Here is a 15,956-nt window from a genome sequence, read left to right on the forward strand (position 1 = left end):
TTATTTATTATGTATACAATATTCTGTCTGTGTGTATGCCTGAAGGCCAGAAGAGGGCACCAGACCTCATTATAGATGGTTGTGAGCCACCATGTGGTTGCTGGGAATTGAACTCAGGACCTTTGGAAGAGCAGGCAATGCTCTTAACCACTGAGCCATCTCTCCAGCCCATCAGTTTGCTTTCTTATAGAATTCAGCACCTGCCCAGGAGTGGCACAGCCCACAAGTGAGTGGATTCTCCTATATCAACCATTAATCAGAAAAAGGCTTTAAGGCTGGAAAGATGGCTCAGCGCTCAGAGGACGTGTGTTCAATTTCCAGCACCCACTTGGCAGCTCACAACTGTCTGTAACTCAAGTTCCAAGGGATCTGACACTTTCATACCAACGCATATAAAATAAAGTTAATCAAATCATTTTTAGAACAAGAAAATGCTCTATAGACTCGCCTACAAGTCAATCTGGTGGAAACATTTTCTCAGCTGAAGTTCTCTTCCCAGATGAACCTGGCAAAATCCACTGTGGAATTTCTGTATAGTGACATACTGTGTAGCCATAAAAAAATGTATAGATTCATGGTAGAACATATACAAACTTTTAAAATATTGTGTTACACGAAACAATTACTCACAAAAAGACTACATGGCAATATGATTATGTCTACAGTTTATGGATTCTGACTATGTAGCCCAGGCTGGCCTCAGGCTAAGAACCTTCTTATCTTAGGCTTTTTTTTTTTTTCCCCCTTTAAGACAGGGTTTCTTTGTGTAGCACTGGCTGTCCTGGAACTCCCTTTGTAGACGAGGCTGGCCGTGAACTCACAGAGATCTGCCTGCCTCTGCCTCCCAAGTGCTGGGATTAAAGGCATGCGCCACCACTGCTTGTCTTATGCTTTGAAGTGAACTAATTTGAGCTGTGATGCTGTCACATCTAGTTGAAGAGTATGAATTTGGGAATTTGTATGCTTTATAATCGCTCAGTCTGTGTAAATCCTGTCTTCCTGTAGTTCCTCTAAGATGTGCTCATTGCTCACAGACAGGTGCAGCTTCATAATGTGTTTTTTTCTTTCTCATGATTAAAAGTGCCCTAACTGAGCAAAGTGTGTCATACCAGACCATAGTCAGGACCCAGCACCCACAAGTGCCTAGAGAGGAGACACATATAGATGGGAGCAGGCCTGCTGTCTCCAGAGCCCAGGGGAATGGGGCTGACAAGGGCCAGATGTTCTGTGCTGCAGACAATGATGTATACTGGCTGTGTTTTGAGTGAGTGAGTTTATTAAGTGTGCAGCAAGCCAGAGAAAAAGAATAAATAGTGCTGGTTGGGAGGTGCACACCCTTAGTCCCAGAACTTGGGAGGCAGAGGTGGGGAATGAATCTCTGTAAGTCTAAGCCAACCTGGCTACTTAGTCAGTTTCAGGCCAGCTAGGGCTGTATAGTTGAGACCCTGTTTAGAAACATCAGGGGATAGCTAGTATGACACCTACATGGAGGGGTGTGTGTGTCAATTTTTAAAAAACATTATTTCTTTATTGATTCTTTGGGAACTTTACATCATAAACACAAATTCTGCTCACTTCCCAGTCCCTCCATATCCTCCCTTCATCCCCAAAAGAAAAAATTTAAAAACCAAAACAAAACATACACAGGTATAAAACACCCCCCCCCCCAAGAAAAAAAACCCTCTTCACTTGTACATCTTTCCTGCCTTTCTGACACCTTTTCTTTGACCCTGGCAGCATCCGGAACACTGTGTCAGGGAATAAACCCTTTTGTGCAGTTGGCTCTACTAGCACATGTTCACTTCAGGGCCTCTGGTTTCTGGCAGGGGTGTCCTTAAAGGTAGCCAGTTGGAGTCTGCAGGAGAGAGTCCCAGGCAGAGCAGTCTCCTCAGGTGAGATTTCCATATAAAAGAACAAATAGCAGATACAGAAAACATCAAATTGGTTGCTTACAACAGACACTGATGGGAAGTTGTATCAGCTAGAGTTTCTAATTGAGCTTTCTTTCCATGGTTGAGTTTTTCATGGCTGAACTTCCAACTCTCCACCTTTTTCCCATCGCAGGCATTTTTATATCATGAGATAAACAGAGTAACTTGTGTTGGAAATTCTTCACCTTCTAGCTGTTGTCAAGGGCATGGTGTGTTTACTCTTAGGCTGTTTTGCTGTTCTCTGCTCCCTGTTACTGAGTACTACGATATATCCTTAGATAAAGAACCTTGGAAAACACTTGACATAATCATGCTTGGTTCTGAAATTGGAGGGGCTGACAACCCCTCTTCCAGAGACAGTTTTTCAGTTCAAAACAACATATGACAATTTACCAAGAGAATGTACATTCCACTAAGTTTCAGGCCTGGAAGGCCTCTCTGAAGCTGGGGATTGGTCAGCTGTTTGTTAGCTATCGTGGTCTGTCTTCGGATAACAGAAGGGTTGAGTTCTGGTGGTCAGAATAAACAGACGGCTGCTTTGTCTTAGCACATTGTGGGCATGGGATGTAGCCCACTTGGGACAGGGCCAACCTTACCTTCATAAAGCCCTAACTCCAGAGCACCAGATAGAGTGGCACTGGGCTGTACCCCTAACACTCAGCAGGGTCAGGATATAGATCAGAAAGTGAGCAACCAGGGTTGAGTCAGTGTAGAGACGGAAGCTTCTTTCCTGAGGTTAGTAACATCTTACCTGTGCTATTTCTGTTTTAACCCCAATGTCTTGTCCTTCTTTTGGCAGTAATCCAGTCCCTCATAGCACTGGTGAACGACCCCCAGCCTGAGCACCCACTCCGGGCTGACCTAGCTGAAGAATACTCTAAGGACCGTAAAAAATTCTGTAAGAATGCTGAAGAGTTTACAAAGAAATATGGGGAAAAGCGACCTGTGGACTAAAATCTGCCATGAGTGATTCCAGCACGTTTGAGCAGAGCCCCCGAGCAGTGCATTCAGATACCCCGCAAAGCAGGACTCTGTGGAAAATTGACACGTGCCACCACCTGGCGTCCGCTTGTGGCAGTTACTAACTTTCTACAGTTTTCTTAATCAAAAGTGGTCTAGGTAACCTGTAAAGAAGGATTAAAGAATTCAGATGTTCTAGTTCTGCTTGCTTTGTTTTAAAAATCACTGCTTTAGTCTACTTCGAAAGAATGCCATTTCTTTTCCTGCCCAGACTCAAAGTTACTGTTAGCCCAGAAGGTTTTCAAAAAAGTTGTGATTCCCTCTCCTCATCACCTTCTTCTTTTTCAATCCCACTTCCACAGACTAAGGCCCCGGCTCCCCACAGAAGCAGCAGCCCTTCTCCTGTGCCACACTGCCTGTGGGTGATAGCTCAAATCCCCTAATGCCATCTTAGTAATGTGCTTACAAAAGATTATAAAACAATATCAACCCCCCCCCAAAAAAAAGAATGTCTGTGCAAAGGGAAGCTGCTTTCACATAAAATCTTAGCAAAATGTTTCCACAGTAACAGACTCAATGGGCAGACCCCACACTCTCAACCCGTGGTCAGGCTGTCTTTGTAGGGAACCTGCAATACCAGGTTTGTGGTGACCTTGGAGGGAGGGTCTGCCAGCAGAGAATGCCACACACTTGTGTGATGAATTCTCTCCATCAGCAGCCCTCCTTGCAGCTGTGGTAGACGACCTGCTGGTTATCCCAGGCAAAGCAAAAGCCAGAATATTCTTTTGAAATCTCAAGCTTCTCCACCACCAAGCTCTGCTGAGATGTGCCAAGGAGCCCCCACTCCTCAGCACAGTAGGCCACCATTGTTATTCTCCGCATGGTTTGCATCTTGTGGGATCAGCATTGGTGGCTTCTGCTTTGTAACCAGCTGCCCCTTCCTCAGAGCAGCTGCAGGTGCAGCCCAGGAACAGGACGGCCTTTCCCTCCCTCTGGATTCAGCCTTTCCAGGGTCAAGCTCACTTGAAGCTCACTCAGTAATATCCTTTCAATGTGTTTTATATTGTTTCCATTGCCTTTTTTTGTAGAAATAAAATTTGACCTTAGAATTTATCATCAAATGAACTTTGTCAAGATTTGAATGTTAATGTCTTTTCAAGGCAAGTGGGACTGTCCTTGAAGCAGTAGTGACACCCTGAGGAAGCTGTTGGCCTGACTGCCTATGTTTACCAACTCTTTCTACTAGGGGTCTAGAGCCTGTGGAGAAGATTGCCTCGAGAAGTCTTGCTTTCTGCTTTAACCTTAGTTCTTTAACTTCAGGGCTACCTAGGGTTCACAAACTTGGAAGACAGCTCTGGGTTTTGCCTATAAACAAGGGAAACAGGTCCTCTCAGGCAGTGTAACACTATTTAGTTTTCCAAGTGTTTGGTTCCTGTGGTGCATAAATGAACTATGCTTTTAGTTCTAGGTATGCATGGGGCAGGTTTCTGGAGACGTCCATGTGCCCAGGATGGTCAGAGTACTGGGCCTGCATTTCTACGTCTGTCTTTTCATTGGCAGAAAAGTGACAATGGATCTTATTTCATTCACATTCAAATTTGTAATAAAATGCCAAATTCTGTCAGAAGTTGTCCAAACAAGCCACCATTTGTTCTTGTTGCTTTTCTAAATCTAGAGATAGTCCAACTGTCTCATTGCTTAGCTCTAGCTGCCTGTTGCCCCTTACTGCTCTCTGCTCACTATGGGAGGGTTCTCCTATGCCAGCAGCCCCTCTCAGGGACTCTCAGCCCCAGGACTGACAACCTTGGCCTATCCTGGAAGCAGAGGCCTGGCTTAGAGTCAGTGATGTCCCTCTGGGCTTGCATGCCTTGCTCTTTCCAGCCCTGCTGTGGAGCAGGCTTTGAGCAAGCTGGCAGGCAGCTCTGGCTGCTCGAAACTCAAGAGCTGGATCCTCTAGAGAAGGGGAGATCTGTGGAGCAACCAGCTACCCACCCATCCCTGACACAAGTTGGCTCAGGAATTCACATCCCCCCTGGTTCCTTGAAGTGCCCAGGGTCTTGTCCTGCTCTTTCCATGATGGCAGAGAATAGACTTCCTAAGATGCTGTGACCCCATTCTGTCCTTAATAAAAATGTTCTCAGACACTAGTTTGGGTGTATGGGTTTCTTTGGGGATGGACATTGCTGGGAGCCTATGTTCTTGGAGACTAAAGAGAGTAGTGTCTAGGCCTAGGCCCCTGATCATTTTCCTCCACTTGCCTGCCTCTAAGAGGCATACAGGTGCTTCTCTCTTGCCAGGTAGAAGTAGGTGGGGCTGTCAACACTGGGAAAACTGCATGGATATCAAGGAGACTGACATGAGAAGTCACTTATCCTTGTAGCCCCAAGAAAATGTGAACTGCAGAGGTGAGGAGGATTTAATCAAAGGCATGAACTGAAGAGCACGTGCCACTGAGTTTTGAAGACAGCTACTAAGGCACTACAGCACTAGCCAGGCCTGTGACATGCAGGCACCAGATGCAGTCAGAATACTCTCTGGAACATCACTTTACTTTGGCTTCCAGACAGTCCTGGAGCACTGCCAGCTTTGAACTCACAGTCCTCCTCCTATAGCCTACTTCACTATTCCTCCCTTCCTTGTTTCCCTTCAAATAAGTATTTAGTTCATAAGTCTCATACTCCCTGGTTCCTGATTGTTACTGTAGCCAAGGCTGAATAAGCAGATTCAGCTTTTGTTTGGGATGTCACTTCCTCTAGCCTTAAGAGATGTTTTCCCCACACACATGTTGTGCAGTCTAGTCTAGGGAGAAGTCAGTTTGATTTTTCCTGCACAGCCCACATCCTATGTGAGCAAACATTACCCTCAGAGAGCAAAGTTGAGGAAGACTCTGACAGTGCAACATGGTGCTCAGCCCAGGTCATTTCCTGGATGACTCAAGACAGCAGTCCTGGGAAACCAGACTGTACAGACCACTTACCCAGCGTCATGCTTAAGGTCCCGAAAAGGAAACTAGCTCTAGAGAACCTTCCTCTTCTCCAGTGTGGCCCAGATCATAGTGATTTGCCATCTGTAGGCTGGGGACTATCCCAGCAGAGCAGAACTCAGCAGAGCCTTCTCTCCTGAGCATTCTGGTGTCAGTCAGATTGCTGGGAGTCTTGTACTGGGCCTCCAGCTGGCAGCCAGCAGAATGTTCCTGTGCCACAGGAGCCAAGGTGAGGAGATGAATGGAACACAGCAGGGGATCAAACTCAAAATTCTGGACCACAGGGTGTTGAACTTGCCCAAGTCAAGGTTGAGGAAGGTTATTATAGACTGAAGCCAGTCGAGGGGAGGAGGAGGATAAGATCCCTTCAAGAAGCCATGCCTTATCAGGCCAGGTCAGAGCTTGCTTGCCTGGCCTCTCCCCACCCCCATTCCAGGATGGATGTAGGCTATGTCAGGTAAGTTTAAAGCCTTTCGCTACATCCCCTACTTGTAAGTTTGCGGTGGGGCACAGAAAAGTTGACAGAAATCTTAGACAGCATGCATGAAACTCTGGGCTTACTCCTAAAAACCATGTAAACTGGGAGTGATGATGCACTCCGTAATCCCGGGAAGTGTGTAAAAGTTCTTGTGTTTAGCCGGGCGGTGGTGGCGCACGCCTTTAATCCCAGCACTCGGGAAGCAGAGGCAGGCGGATCTCTGTCAGTTCGAGACCAGCCTGATCTACAGAGCTAGTTCCAGGACAGGCTCCAAAACCACAGAGAAACCCTGTCTTGAAAAACCAAAAAAAAAAAAAAAAAAAGTTCTTGTGTTTGAAAAGACCCAACTCCCAAAAGTTGTCCTTCCTCCAACTGCCACACACCTACATTCACACACATCCTATCATACTAGTTTTAACCTGTTTGTGTTGTAACTGCAGGGAACAGACTGAAAGAGGCTCTGTAAGCTTGTATAGGAGGGTGTACATGTTTCCAGGAGAGGCAGTCTTTTGCAGAAGTGAGAAACTGGGATTCTAGCTACATCTGATATATGGATGCTCTACAAACAAGGAGTAGGTGAGAAGATGGCGGAACACAGCCTTACATCATTTTGGAAGATGGAAAGGCAGACGGAATACCACATGATTTGTTTTTTGGTACTGGGTATTGAGCCTATAGTTTCACACATGAATGCTAGGCCAACAACTGGGCTGTCTTGAGATTCGTTATATCGCCAAGGACGACACTGAATTGATACTGCTGCCTCCACTTCCCAATGCTAGGATTACATGTGCTTGTTTGTGTTGAGCCCTCAGACAACCTCTTTTTAAATCAAAATTACAGTTACCATATGCCTCCCCAAAACACCCTAATGAGGATCTTTTGTTCCCTTCCCATGAAAAAAGAAAGAAATGGAAGTCTTGCTAGGGCACAGTGGTGTGTGCTTGCAGTCCCAGCTAGTAGAAGGTGATGGAGGAGGATCTCTTGAGCCCTGGAGTAGAAGGCTAGGCTGAGCAATGTGTTAAGACCCTCATTTCAAAAACAAAACACATATAGACCATGGTATGCATGCATGTACTTCCTCAACACAAACAAGCACATGTAATTTTTTATCTAAGGGATTAAAACATGTAAGCATGAGCAAAATTAGAAAGTGAAGATTTTTGTTTGTTTCTGTTTTTGTTTCCAAGACAGGGTTTCTCTGTGTAACAGTCCTAGCTGCCCTGGAACTCGCTTTGTAGACCAGGCTGGCCTCGAACTCACAGAGATCTGCCTGCCTCTGCCTCCCAAGTGCTGGAATTAAAGGTGTGTGTCACCACGGCCCGGCCCATTTTTGATATCTTGGTCTGAGCCTCTCTGTGCCTATTATTTCTGCGAAGGATACCTGGGCACTTTATAAATCAGCCAAATCGGAAAGACATTATTTTATTAACACACCAACATCTCTCCACTGCTCCACTAAACAAGTGGTTGTGACTTGCACATGAATTGGCACCAAATGCTCATCAGGCCCTAAGTCCAGATGTCTCTGACTAGCCCTGCCTGTCTGCAGGCAGGGCTGCCCAATACTATTCAGTCGCAAGGACCTGGTTTAGTGACTTGTCACTCTGTAAGCCAGACCCTGCTATAAGACCTGGTTCCAGGCTTTAGCCCTGGCCTTCCTCCACGATGAGAGGCAGTTCATAGCTGGCCTTTGGTGTCAGGGTGGGGAAGGCTTCAGGAAGGGCTCCAGAGTTGCCTCACAGGGAACCCCTTCCCCAGGCCTTTTGGAATCCAGGTCGTCTATGGCGCAGAGCTGCACACCATTCTGGGCCAGCCGAGCCCGCAGGGTAGGTGCCGTGAGGACGTGCAGCTCATGCAGCCGCTCCCAAGAACAAGAGAAAGCATCGGGGCCCTCACCGCAGCCCCCTGCTGGAGGCACACTGGGGTATCCTGGGTGTGCCATCAGTTCGGCAGTCAGGGGACGGCCAGCAGGGATATCTTCCAGGGCCCGCGCCAGTGACGCCAAGACTCGGTGAGCAGACATGTGCCGGCCACAAGTGCTCAGGCCCACAAAGGCATCGGTCCACCTGTGAGTGCCAGGATAGAGGTGTTGCCTGAGGACCGGCAGGGCTAGGCAGAGGGTGAAGCAGGACAGCAGATCAGTTCCTAACTTTGGACCTTTGGGGACCGGGCAGGGTTGGATGGGGTGAGGGAGGGCGGTGCTCACCGCAGGCCGTGGCGGGAGAAGGGGCCCATGGCGGCCCGGGCATCGCTCTCCACAGCGCAGGCGAAGGCACGCGCTGGTGCTTCCAGCCACGAGCAGCTACCCACGCCGCGTTCCACTGGCAGCCGCGTGAAACGCACCCCGAACGCCTGCAGGGCCTCGGCGAACACCTGACACACGCCTGCTTGGAGGGGTGGGCTCAGCATCGACCTCCCACAAACCTTGGAAAGCAGCCCCCACCCCCACCCGGACCTGGACGCTTCAATCCGCGTACCTGGGAGCACGTGCACGTGCTGGTGCCCGTCCACGTGCGTGGGGGACCTACCCAACAACTCCCGGAAGCGGTTGAGTTGAGCTTCTAGTTCCTCCCGCACCTGGAGGGGCACAGATACCTTGAGTTTCTGGAAGCAGCCACAAAGCGAAGAGCTCCGTCTGGTGCCACGGTGTGACTGCTCCAGGGTTTGAACTAGCAGCTTATCCAGCACCCGCGTTTGCCCCAACGACTTCCATGATACCCTCTGGGCTGCATTTTGATCAGTATCCGTCTGTCTGCAGCCACGCCTCCGCACCTGAGGCAAAGCAACGTCTCCAGCCTCTAAGGCCTTCCGAAATCCCATCTTCCCGAGAAAGAAGCCTTCCGAGTTGAGGAGCGACGAGGTGGTGTGGCGGGCAGGACCCACAGGACGGCCCTCAGTCAGGTTGGCGTGGAGGCCCGTGGGAATGCTGTGCCTGCGGGCGGAGCGCGAGAGCAAGCATTGTCTGCCACAGACCGGGCAGCCCCCCAAACCTGCCCGTTCCTGAAGGGGGCCTCCCTCACCTGCGGGCCAGCTCGGCCGCGCTCTCTGCGGCTGTGCCGTTGGCCAGCAGTGACACGCTGGTCACAGTTCCTGCCAGGAAGGCCTCCACGATGCCCTTATCGCGCCGCGGGCAGTAACCAAAGTCATCAGCTGTGACAACCAGCTGCACACGAGGCCAAGCCATAGCTGCCAAACGTTGGCTGGAGACCAGAGAGAATGGACTGCAGCATCCAGACCCCGCCCTTGAACGCCGCCGAGGCCCCACCCCGACGCACGCGACTAAATGCGACTGCACGCCGCCATTGTTTTTGCTACCAAGAGGTCTCTTGAGTGTCTTGCAAACGGCCGGGTTAACTGCTCTGCAAATTTCTTTTTTTTGGCCTATGTCTATAATCATATCTGTGTGTGTGTGTGTGTGTGTGTGTGTGTGTGTGTGTGTGTGTGTGTGTGTGTGTGTGTGTGTGTGCGCGCACACGCTCTCTACGTTTTATACGTTTATGCCCGGGCATGCGGAGACTAGGAAAGGGAATAAAATCCCCTGGAACTGTAGTTAACAGATAGTTGTGGTCCACATGTGAACACATACTAGGACTCCAGTCTTTTGCAAGAGCTGTAAACTCTCTTTACCAATAAGTTATCTCTAGCGCTCAAAAAAAAAAAAAAAAAAAAACCAAAAAACAAAAAAACCATTTTTTTGAAAAGTATTTTTTTTAAAAATGAAGAAAACAAGAGAAATACTCAAAAATTCCCCTTGCTCTTCCCAGTGTTTACCATCACCATTGCTCAGGTTCTGGGCAGTATACTGTCCTTCCATTACTTTCCCTAAGAAAAGAAACGCCTCCTCTCCATCACTCAGGGATGATGGAAGGTTATTTCATTCTTGGGATGCTGCTTCGCTTTGTTTTACGCAGTGCCTATGAGCCTTTTCTTATTAGGAGTTCTTACTTTTTTTAACTTTTTTTTTTTTTCAAATAATCTCTTCCTCACTGGTTCTAAGGGGAGGCTTTTTCTTTCTTCCTGAGACAGGTTTCTCTGTGTGTCTGTGTGGCCCTGGCTGTCCTGGAACTCATTCTGACCAGGCTGGTCTTGAACTCAGAGATCCGCCTGTACCACCATTGCCTGACTGTAAAAACAAGAACACAAGCATGCAAACCAATGGCCACACTGGAGAAAGCGTTAGCCCATTTTCACCTTGAGCTTCAGATAACTTTTACGTTCATCACCTCACTTTTGCTTTGTCCAGTCTTGATGTTGTTTTGAAAAACAGACTTATATATCCCAGGCTGGCCTCATTATTCATTCAGCTGAGGCTAGCCTTGAACTTCTGACTCTTGTGCTTCCACCTCTTCAGTGCCATCACACCTGGTTTATGTGGTGCAGGGAGTTGAACCGAAGACTTCAAGCATGTTAGGCAAGCACTCTGCCAACTGAGCATGCCCAACCTGTCTTGGTTTCTCTTGTAGAAAGAGTATTACTGGGGCTGGAGAGATGGGTCAGTGGTTAAGAGCATTGCCTGCTCTTTCAAAGGTCCTGAGTTCAATTCCCAGCAGCCACATGGTGGCTCACAACCATTTGTAAAGAGGTCTGGCTCCCTCTTCTGGCCTTCAGGCATACACACAGACAGAATATTGTATACATAATAAATAAAAAAAATAAAAGAAAGAATGTTACTGGGTCAAGCCTGTGATCTTAGTAATTTTGTTTGTTTTACAGCCAAGGAAGCTGAAAAAAATCACCAGAGAAGTGGAACAGGAACTGTCCCCTCCAGGTGGAGCCTGACCAGCTCTGGTTCCCTCCAGCTTATTCGACCCCCTGGATCACAGGCAAAGGGGAAAGTATAGTTTAATCCCAACAGTACTGATGATGCTTTGTAAGGGTTGGAAGCCTCAAAGAACCCTTCAGTAAAGTGTCTGGGGTTAGCACTGCTATGTCCGGTCATAGTGATTGTTGAGCCATCAGGGGTCATCCAGCCACTGTGTCCCCCTAGGAGGCTGCCATCAGAATGGCCCTGGGCCCTGATAAACACAGACGGAGAAGAGGAAACTACTAAGCTCCTACTGTGTTGGAAATGGAGTCGTTAGATTAGGCTCACTGCCCTGATTCCTGATGAAGAAGTGCCAGCTGTTAGACAAGACAGAAACAGTGTGGCATGGAGGATGGACTTGCTATCAGTCTGTTGGGAATGACAAGCTTCTAGGATGAGAGGAAAAGAACAAGGTAGAGGTGAGTTTATACAGAGTTTCCATAAGGTGTGATGTGTATTGAAAGAATATTTATGTAGCCAGGTGATGATGGCATGCCTTTAATCCCAGCACTCAGGAGGCAGAAGCAGGCAAAATCTCTGTGATTTCGAGAAACCCTGTCTCAAAAAACCAATATGTAGATATAGTTACATAGTTATATATAACTATATATATATAATGCTATATATGTGTGTGTTTATATATGTATGTATGTTTGGATAGATAGATAGATAGTAATACTTACTTTTGGAAGAGGATGTTCCGCTTAATTTACAGATAAGGAGTCAGTGTTGAGAGGCTGAGTCACATCAGGAAAACAAAAAAATCAGGGACAGGAATTGAAGTTAGGTCTGTGTGGAAAACCAGGACTCTTCACTGCTTCCAAAAAGGAAGAGTTGAGAAGGAAGATGCTGGCTAGTCCACACTGGATAAGGGAAAGAAGTCCTGGAAGGAAGCCAACAGAGTTGGAGGTTCAAGTCTGTGCAGCGACCAGGGGTGAGCTGAGGAAGGTGTTTGTGTCATCAGTGGAAGCTGTGACTTTTACCCTGAGCGTTAGAGAAACAAGCCCAAATTCAGACCTCTCGGCAAAATAAAGTCAGATCTTTAAACATTCCCAAGCATGGCTTAGCTGGCTTGACAGAAAAATCCAGCCTGGTGGGGGAGGAGACAATGTGGACCCCACCCACCCCTAACCATTGTGTCGGGGAGGATATATGAACAAGAGGCTAGATTCTGGCCAATCAGAATGAAGTATGTAAATGAGCAACCTGGGCGGCTGCGGGGACGGGATTCCAGGATACGGTGCGGTAGTCCTTAAGTGGGTGCTGACCTAGCGAGCTCGGAGAAGCACAGAGGAGACTCTGGTGAGCTGCTGGGGGCTCCAGGGAGCCTCTGGTCTGAAAGACCAGAGGAAGTTTGTACACTCGCCCCGTCCCAGACTGTTGCAAAAAAGAAGCAACGACTTGGGTGGTGGCGCACGCCTTTAATCCCAGCACTCGGGAGGCAGAGGCAGTGAGTTTGAGGTCAGCCTGGTCTACAAGAGCTAGTTCCAGGACAGGCTCCAAACTACAGAAAAACCCTGTCTCAAAAAACAAAAAGAAAAAGAAAAAAGAAAGAAGAAGCAACGACTTGAATGTCCGCAGATGCGTAGCAGGTCCCCAGCAGGGGAAGGGTGGGATGTCTGAAGGACACAGATGTGGTTCGGGGAGTGAGGGACCCATGGAGGTCTGGTTGTACCTTTACTTCCTCTCCTGCCCTTTACAGAGGAGTCTGCATCTGTGCTGTGGACCCTGAGAAAGGAAGCAGAAAACAAATTTAATTATCCACATCATGGCAAGGTACCGCCACCACTCAGGATATCTGGCTGACGATGAAGGTCACAGCACCTACATGGCTCAGGTCAGTATGTCCAGCTGACCCAACATTAGTGTCTGGACCACTTCCCACCGCTTACCGGGGGACACCCTTTCGTGCCCCACTGTCCTTGGCCCCCAGGTGGGTGGGCTGGAGTCAGCCTGGGCACTCAAGCTGGAGAAGCAGGCTCAAGTCCTCAAGGATAGCCCAACAGTGAAAACAGTCAAGGGTCGTGCTAGATACAAGAGGAGGTAGAGAGAGAGAAAGGCTCTCATAATTGCCCTTTCATACCATGAACACAGAATTCCCCTTTCAGGCTCCCAGCTAGGCCAGCATATACAAAAGTAGAGGCGTTGGGGACCTTCCATCAACCCTAGCAGACCCTACTCTGCAGAAGGCCGGAAAAGGAGCTAGCTGCTCTGAGCACTGTCACACAGCCTGAAGGGAGCTGAGCGTAATTCAGAGCTGGTGAGACGGCTCAGTGAGTGAAGGCGCTCAGTGTCAATACTGATGACCCGAGTTCCCTCTTCAAGAGTCACATAGTAGAAGGAGAGAACCAACTACAGCCAGCTGTCCTTTGACCTTCACACGTGCACTGAGGCATAGATACACCCACACACATGCACACATACCCGTAAAGAAATGTTTAAAATTTTTTAAATATAGTTCAGTGGTTGAACATTTGCAGAGGATGTTCGAGACCCTGGATTCAACCCCCAGCATTATAAAAGAGAGAGAGAGAGAGAGAGAGAGAGAGAGAGAGAGAGAGAGAGAGAGAGAGAGAAAGTCTTTCCCATTGTTCAATCCCAGCTCCTAATAGCACCTTAGGAGGACTCCAGAGATAGTCCCCACCCCTTGCAGAGCATCCTGCCTGCTATGACAGTCTTGTCTGTTCAGATGCAGCTACCCAAAAAGCATCTGTTGCCGGAAAGGAGGCCGAACTGCAAGCTTGGACATATGCCACACCTACCATCAATGAACCGGTATTCAGAGCACCAGGGCCACCAGCAGAACCCTCGGCGCCCTCAAGCGTTTGGCAGCTTCCTGGATTTTCTGACAGAGGGTCAGGTACTGGACAGCTTGCAGACGGTGGTGGAGCAGGCAACAGAGCGTTTGGCTGCCATGAAGACAGACGCCGGAGTACCCCTGGTGGACGTTCAAGACCCAGTGGAGGTGCCAAGTGGTAGGCTGCGGGCTCGAGCCAGACCCAGCATCAACACTGTGCATCGGCACCGCACTCGGCCCACGCTGTGTGCTGGGCACCCAAATAATTACCCATCCTGCTCCAGCTCCATGTCGGATTCCCATAGCAGCATCACGGCTGGCTGGCTGGGCTCCCACAGCCAGGAAAGTGACCCTGGTGCCCGACGCATAGGCTCACTGCCACCTGTGAGGGACAAACTCCTGCTTGAGAAAAACCTCAAGAGGCTACTGCGACTGGAGAACAAAGGGGTGAGAGCTGTTGCCATGGCTAAGGCTGGCATAGGGTGGGCTAGGGTTAGGCCTTGATTGGACACCGCTCAGCCTTCCTCTCTCTTTGCAGAAAGGTCTGAATCAACCCTGCTCCCAGAGGGATTCTCTGCTGTGGGACTCACTGGGCAGCCAGACCAGCAGTCAGTGGACCCGGGAGCAGCCCCTGTCTTGGTTCTCTGGGCTTTTGGGCTCCAGCTCAGTCACTCCTGAGACATCAGAGTTGGGACTTGGAGAACAGGAGATGATTTTCCTCAAAGAAGAGTTAAACAAGGAGATGAAGTCACTGCTAAACCAGCCAGCATCCTTCAACCTGCCTGCCTATTGTTCCCTCAGGGAACCCCATTGTACTCTGGACTTCCTGGCTGAGAATCGCCTCTTTCCTGCCTTGCAGCGCGTAGTCAGCCAGGCTGTAGACAAGTTCAGCCATGCCTGCCGTCATGATGGCTTCCCCCTCTTCCCTGTTGCCTCAGAGCCCACCCCAATGCTGCCTGGGAACTCTGATCTTCTGCCGCCGAACTCCAAAGCGTCCATTCCCACCAGCAGGGAGGATGGGGAGGAGCCTTGTGATTCTCCCACCACAGCCTCCAGCCCTAAGACATCTCGCAGGAAAAGCAAGGGCAGACGTGAATCCCCCTCCATGTCTAATGCCCAGATGGCTACCAGATTCAGGCTCAAGGTGACACCTCCACAAGTGCCTAATGTCCCTAGCCCCTCATTCCACTCCATGCAGGAGTCCCCTGACTCCAGTCCCAAAGTACAGAAACCATCTGTGGCCCCGAGCGCCAACCACGTATCTCAGCCCCGTCATGGCCTGCACCTCACCCTGCCTGCCCCTGGGATCACAGTGGAGGTGGCCTCCTGCCAGGGCCATATCAGGGGCCCGATCCAGCGTCATCTTGCCTCCCCCAACCCTCTTCCCTCCCCTCTCCCCTTCCCTGTGTTCTATCCATTTCTTTCTTTAGGAAAAAGATTCTCCCCTTCTCTTCCTCAAGAGTAGAGCTGGAGGTCTTAGAGGAACATTTGCAGGGAAAGGGCTTCTTTCCCCACCACATCTTGTAGCCACTGTCACTGGCCGATGTCCTGCACTGCAGAAATCTCCTGGGGTAGATACAAGCTGCTGGGGACCAAGAAACCTAGTTTACCTATTTCCCCAGGGGTTGTCAAATTAATAAAGGCTTTTTTTTTTTATCCTGCAATGTTTTTCCTGAGACAGGGTGTCATGTAGCTCAGACTGGTCTCTCAAATTATATATTATATATTATATAGTAGAGGGTGACCATGGACTCCTGATCTTCTTGCCTTTACTTTCCAAATGCTGGGATTACAGGCATGCATCACCATGCCTGCAATTTGGGTATTTTTTTTAAATTATTATTTGTGAGCCCTCCCCTGCAAAGAACAGGGTTTCTCTGTGTAGACCTGACTGTCCTGAAACTCACTCTGTAGACCAGACTGGCCTCAAACTCAGAGATTCCCCTGCCTCTGCCTTTTTTGTTTGTTTGTTTTTGGTTTTTTTTTTTTTTTTTTTTTTT

At 48.9% G+C, this 15,956-nt stretch overlaps 3 protein-coding genes across 6 annotated transcripts in view; 2 read left to right on the forward strand and 1 right to left on the reverse strand.

Annotated features, from left to right (window-relative positions):
* Ube2l3 (ubiquitin conjugating enzyme E2 L3) overlaps positions 1-4,004 on the forward strand; it is a 44,718-nt gene extending 40,714 nt beyond the window's left edge. For both annotated transcript variants that reach the window (XM_050122906.1, XM_050122904.1), the window contains one exon: positions 2,731-4,004. In XM_050122906.1, the coding sequence (XP_049978863.1) occupies positions 2,731-2,885 (155 nt within the window). In that variant the 3' untranslated portion in view covers positions 2,886-4,004. The remainder of the gene's footprint in view (positions 1-2,730) is intronic.
* A 3,766-nt stretch (positions 4,005-7,770) lies between these two features.
* On the reverse strand, positions 7,771-9,781 carry Ydjc (YdjC chitooligosaccharide deacetylase homolog). 3 transcript variants are annotated; one of them, XM_050122974.1, is made up of 5 exons: positions 9,376-9,781; positions 9,128-9,287; positions 8,884-8,932; positions 8,562-8,739; positions 7,771-8,421 (listed from the first exon to the last, which is right to left on the reverse strand). In XM_050122974.1, exons 1-5 carry the CDS (start codon positions 9,750-9,752, stop codon positions 8,052-8,054), a joined length of 1,134 nt encoding a protein of 377 aa, XP_049978931.1. In that variant the 5' UTR covers positions 9,753-9,781; the 3' UTR covers positions 7,771-8,051. The 3 variants fall into 3 exon arrangements, with proteins under 3 accessions (XP_049978931.1, XP_049978930.1, XP_049978928.1); XM_050122973.1 differs by having other exon boundaries at positions 8,833-8,932; XM_050122971.1 differs by having other exon boundaries at positions 8,562-8,932.
* Positions 9,782-12,854: 3,073 nt separating this feature from the next.
* On the forward strand, positions 12,855-15,421 carry Ccdc116 (coiled-coil domain containing 116). Its single transcript, XM_050122989.1, has 3 exons — positions 12,855-12,996; positions 13,855-14,403; positions 14,495-15,421. Exons 1-3 carry the CDS (start codon positions 12,928-12,930, stop codon positions 15,419-15,421), a joined length of 1,545 nt encoding a protein of 514 aa, XP_049978946.1. The 5' UTR covers positions 12,855-12,927.
* The last annotated feature ends 535 nt before the right edge of the window (positions 15,422-15,956 follow it).

This window comes from Alexandromys fortis, unplaced genomic scaffold (assembly GCF_014885135.2).
Source record: "Alexandromys fortis isolate MF-2015 unplaced genomic scaffold, M_Fortis_MF-2015_v1.1 scaffold_219, whole genome shotgun sequence".
NCBI lineage: Eukaryota > Metazoa > Chordata > Mammalia > Rodentia > Cricetidae > Alexandromys > Alexandromys fortis.